At 41.2% G+C, this 5,181-nt stretch overlaps 1 protein-coding gene across 4 annotated transcripts in view; it reads left to right on the top strand.

The window, feature by feature from the left end:
* LOC131887883 (uncharacterized) overlaps positions 1-3,380 on the top strand; it is a 17,020-nt gene extending 13,640 nt beyond the window's left edge. The window contains exons 2-3 of one of the 4 annotated variants that reach the window (XM_059236609.1): positions 813-912; positions 1,453-3,380. In XM_059236609.1, the coding sequence (XP_059092592.1) occupies positions 1,564-3,351 (1,788 nt within the window). In that variant the 5' untranslated portion in view covers positions 813-912; positions 1,453-1,563 and the 3' untranslated portion in view covers positions 3,352-3,380. Of the gene's footprint in view, positions 1-812; positions 1,003-1,317 lie in introns of those variants that run through there. The other 3 variants (XM_059236607.1, XM_059236606.1, XM_059236608.1) reach the window with 3 other exon arrangements.
* Positions 3,381-5,181: the final 1,801 nt, after the last annotated feature.

The following is a 5,181-nucleotide window of genomic DNA, read 5'->3' as shown; positions in this document are numbered from 1 at the left end:
GAATTCAATTCCAAATGTAACCAACGAGATTGCATTGTATAAGAGTCAGCGTGACACAATAATTTTCTTCGTGATTTGGGTCTATGAGTAAAGTTAGATATCCGAGCCTGAAAATTCGGAGCTGGGAAGTCCCAGTTTGTAGGCATCCTTCGCGATCGTCTTGTTTTGAATTTTTAACTAGCGTTTCAAATATGAACGATAGAAACTAGACATGTTCGATTATTTTTTTGATGCCGTTCTTGTCGACGTGGAATGTGGAATGTTCCATTATGTAATCGAAATGTACTTTTGGGTTGCACGGCAAAATAATATTTAGTTGTGGTTGCAACGAACTTCCAATGATTTCAGATTTGGAAAGAGTCTCATTGTTCGGATTGCAAAGAGCATATGCTCTTTAAGTTAAATGACACAAATCGTGTGTTGTAAGGAGACAAATCGAGATTTTTTTTTTGAAAAAGAAACATTCAGAAGTAAATGACTTGATATGAACACTTAGATTTAAAGGGCCGTTTAGAATGATTAATAGATGGTACGTATGTGTTTTGTAACCGAATAAAGGCAGTTTTGGGGCAATTTTTTATTGGTTCTGACAAGCTTTTGGAAAATCCTCACATCCAATACTTTCATTTATAACATAATGTTTGTACATTCGCCCACAATCAACAATGCTTTGGGGTCCAAGCGAAGTTTGTAACTTCCAGCCATAAAGTAATCAAAAGCCAAACTAACAAAACAAACATTAAATCATCGTGGTTGCTCATCAAAGTTCACGTTGAAATATCCCATCCAACTTGATTCTTTTCTCATTCAAGGCATGGAAAGTGCCCTTGTGTACGTTTACGTAACTTCGTCTGCTTCGTGCTTTGGCGGGCACTCGAGATTTTGGACAACCAGGACTTCTGTTAGTTTCAGGTGAGCATTAGAACCCATGCCAAGTGTGGATCCATTAAGGTGATTTTCAACTTGGCCGAATCGGCACAACTCAATTTCCAAACGGAACACGTACGTACTACTTGCCTCATTTTCATATCGTTATATCGTAGCATCGTACATCGTGCCCAAACTCAGAGCAAACCAGATTGAAACATGCATCCAAATAGAAAGCGAACCAGTTTCATGATATAAGTCATTAAATTTTTTTTTCATCCCAATGTAATGAGCTAACCTACTCATCCTAAAAACTGGAAATGGCACTTAACCAGTTCAGACCGACAATGCACTCTGAACTATAGTAGAGTGGCCTACTCTTCTCAATCTTGTTGTCATGGTTTTATTATGCCGCTGCATCATCATTCATGACACAAGAACCGGTTTCAGGTGTGTGGCTTGAGTCAGACTGTTCGTATGTGAAACACGATTTCTAACGTTTCAGTTACCAAAATGGTTCCAAGACAGCCGCACTTGTTGTGGATCTTGGTCGCAAATCTAACCTTTGGATTTGTGTCCACTCAGGTTCTCAATGAGACGTGTGTTTGGAGAAGTGTCAAGGACAACAACACGCAAGATTCTGTGCTTGGTCTGTCCCAAGACTTTCTGGAATTCAAGCAAAGGTTCAACCCCATAATGGCCAGCTTTCGAGGGTTTCATCAATTTGATGACAAACTACCACCTTTTAACGAGGCTTGTTACCATGATATGCGGAAAGCATGCGACATCTTCATCCAAAGAACTGATGCGGTCCTCAAGGGTGACGTGTCTGATTTGGATGCTTTGTACATAAGTACTATCAAATGGGAGTGTCGGATGTTTCAGGAAGGCGTGGACTTGAAGACCTATGTCTTGGCTAACGTAGGACATTTCCAAGGCTTGCAATCGACCATGATAGATTTCCTCAATAATCAAGAGCATTTGTATGACTTCTCGAACGTTACAGACCTGGAGAAACCGTTGATCCGGTTGCAATCCTTGCCCAAGTTAATGGACGATATCACGACGCTTCTTCGTCAAGGAATCGATATTGGCATGACCATATCCAGGCAAAACATGCCAAAGATCAAATCCCAATTCCAAGCTATTCAAGGCCAACTTCCTGAAAACTCAACCCTTTTTAAGGTGTTCAAGGAGCTTCCCAATCAATTCGGAGAAGATTCAGTTCGGGCGATCCAGGATAGGGCCAAAAGCTTCATTGGGAACCAACTCATGCCAGCCTATCAAAAGCTGGAGAACTTCATTAGCAACGAATACGAAAGCCACGCTCGAAAAACGGCAGGAATATTCAGCTTTCCCAATGGAAGGAACATCTATCAAAAATGTCTGGAGTTTTACACCACAATCGACGACATTACCGCTGAAGAGATTCACCAAATTGGATTGGAAGAGGTGAGGAACTTGAAGAAATCCATGTTGGACGTGATGAAGGATTTAAATGTCAACATGACCTTTCAAGAGTTCTCGTCCTACGTGAGAGACACTCCCGGTCAAACGTTCCAAACTCAAGAGGAACTTCTTGATTACTTCCAATCACTCCTCAGCGATGTGATCAACCCAAAGTTACCTCTCATTGTCCCCAGAGAGCTCTTGAATGACCAAATCCTGAAGCCATCGATCCTTCCCTCACCTCCTGGATCCGGCGGTTTAGCGTCCTTCAATTCTGGCTCCGTGGACGGCAAGCGAGCTGGGGCAATTTTCATTAACTTGGAAAACTTGAACGCCATAAAAAAGTTCGAACTTATGACTCTCATGATGCACGAGGGCAACCCTGGACACAATTTTCATTCAGGGTTTAAGGAAAAATCCCCGGCCTTACCTCATTTGGCGTACCCACCATTTGGACGGCACGTCACCGTTCCTGCCAATTTCCCAATTTACTCTGCCCTCTCCGAGGGATGGGGCTTGTACTCGGAATATCTTGGCCTTGAATTGGGCCTTTACAAAGATCCCTACGATTTGATCGGGTTCTACTCCTGGAACTTGCTCAGAGCAGCCAGATTGGTGGTGGACACGGGTATTCATCATTACGAATGGACTGCGGAGAAGGCTGTCGAATACGTCCTTGAGAACACGTTTTTGAGTCGGCATTGGGCTGAAGGCCAAGTCAACCGATACATTGATTGGCCGGGACAGGCAACGGCCTACAAAATCGGAGAGAGATACATCAAGAAGATGAGACTGAAGTATGAGGAGTTGTTTGGCGATCAATTGAGCCTTCCGGAGTTCCATAGAAGGATTCTTACTTGTCAAGTACCGTTGGATAAATTGGAGCAGTGTTTGGGAATCTTGGATGAAATGAATGGGGACCCTGTAGTGTCGGCTCTCCACAACTCATCTTTCAATGCCCTTCCCGTAATTTCGGTGATAGCAGTTTCACTGTTTACCGTTGTTTTGATGAAAACCCACGTACGACAACAGTAAATATAGTAGATCATCTTGATGCATCCATACCTCCAGTCAAATCATTCTTCAACAAACGAATGTTGACGTGTGTGTGTATGTGTGTGTGTGTGGAGAGGGGGTGGATAGAGTATTGCACTGTAAGTTTGATTATCCATCTACATTCTTGGATCTTTTTAAGTATTTCTGAATAGTACTGCAATCCTAGGAATTGGGTGGTGCATTTTTTCAGTCTAACCACTTGAACTGAGTTCACCGAAAGACTCGAGTCCATGAAGAGAAATGGGGTTCAAATAAGGGTAAAGTGGATTCGTTGGTAGACCATATATCATGTGAAGATTAAAATGTACAAAATAACGAAATATATCCTTCCCTTATAAGTACCTTTTCGTACTGGGGATTACATTCCCTGCAGCGGTTAGAAAAGCCAGTGAAAAAACAAACCAGAAAATAGAATACCTTAGAGTATTTATCGTTGTGGTATCACAAGCAACTTCATGTATTGGGGCCCTGATTTGCAACGGCAGACAGCCCAAACGAAATGGGGAAGAGGCACAATAGATTGCTAGATAAACTACTCTTAAAAGAAATAGCCATTCTTTTCCGGACATTATGTGACCTGGGTCACTAAATATGCATCAGATTTTGAAGTACACAATCGCATTATAATTCATTAAAGAGGAATCGGCCCAATCGGCCCTATCTGTATCTGGCAGAGAAGCGCCCGCTGAAGTGCAGAACGTAAACCATATTTCGTGTAGCGTAATAAGCCTAATAGGCTTCAGTTTGACCTATCATCATTTTCAAAACTGTGCAAGTTGATATAAATATTTTGCGCTTTGTAACTTGTCTGTTCCATAGCCTTTAAGAAGTCAGTAATGTCAATTTAAAGAAATCGAGCCCTTTCGAAATCGATTCAAAACCTGCTCCACCAACTGCACTTACATTGATACAGAACCTACACATCGTTGAGGGCTTCTAGCAAATAAAGCTAAAAGAGGAAAAATATTGATCGTGTCCCTCTGATTGGCTGGCCTTCAATGAAAAAAAAAAAAAGCAAGTTTCGGGGATTCCCTCCCCCCCCACCAAAACAAAGGTAATTCGTATGTCACACAACTGAAGCTCTTTAAGCCCCACCAGCTTGACTGCTCAGGGTTTCAATTTAAACAGATTCTAAGTACTACCCAAAATTTAACTGCACTTGAGAGCTGATCAAATATCGGCTGTCAACCAAATCTAACCTAACCCTCTTTGTACATAAACAAAGAGTCCAAACAAGAAGCGATCTTGGAAATGGCGATGAGTCCATGAAGGAGAATTCGGCTGTGTAGGAAAGTCGGACCTATTAGCTCACTTCTCATTCTGAATACGAAACACAATTGTTACATGTTTTTCTTACTGAACGTGAACAAGACGAGAAAATCATTCTTTTGCAAAGGCTTTGGAATTGGAAGTCTTAGAAAAAAGTTAATGTCATTGATTAACCAATCTCCCATGACAAGCACAAGAGACATTCTTAGACTTGCCCAACTGATCTTTGCGCGTTTGTGTGTGCATTATGCATTTTGTATCATAATTTGTTGATTGAGAAATCCTCAAAAAAAAAAAAAAACATCATTTGGTAGCATGACAACTTGCATCTCCAAAAAAAAGATCGATGTATTGTTTTCAGATCCTTCTTCTTACTTTGGTATAAATGTACATCAACTTACAATGACAGTCGAACACTTCAAAATACTCAACGTGGCAAAATGCGGTTTNTTACTCTACTTCTCTTCTTACAACAAAACCAAGCATCGAAAGCAATCCAAGATTTGACTTCAAAATGAGAAGCATAATATTCGATCTCGA

This window comes from Tigriopus californicus, chromosome 10 (assembly GCF_007210705.1).
Source record: "Tigriopus californicus strain San Diego chromosome 10, Tcal_SD_v2.1, whole genome shotgun sequence".
In the NCBI taxonomy this organism is placed as follows: Eukaryota; Metazoa; Arthropoda; class Copepoda; order Harpacticoida; family Harpacticidae; genus Tigriopus; species Tigriopus californicus.
This window is presented reverse-complemented; position numbering and strand designations above follow the sequence as displayed.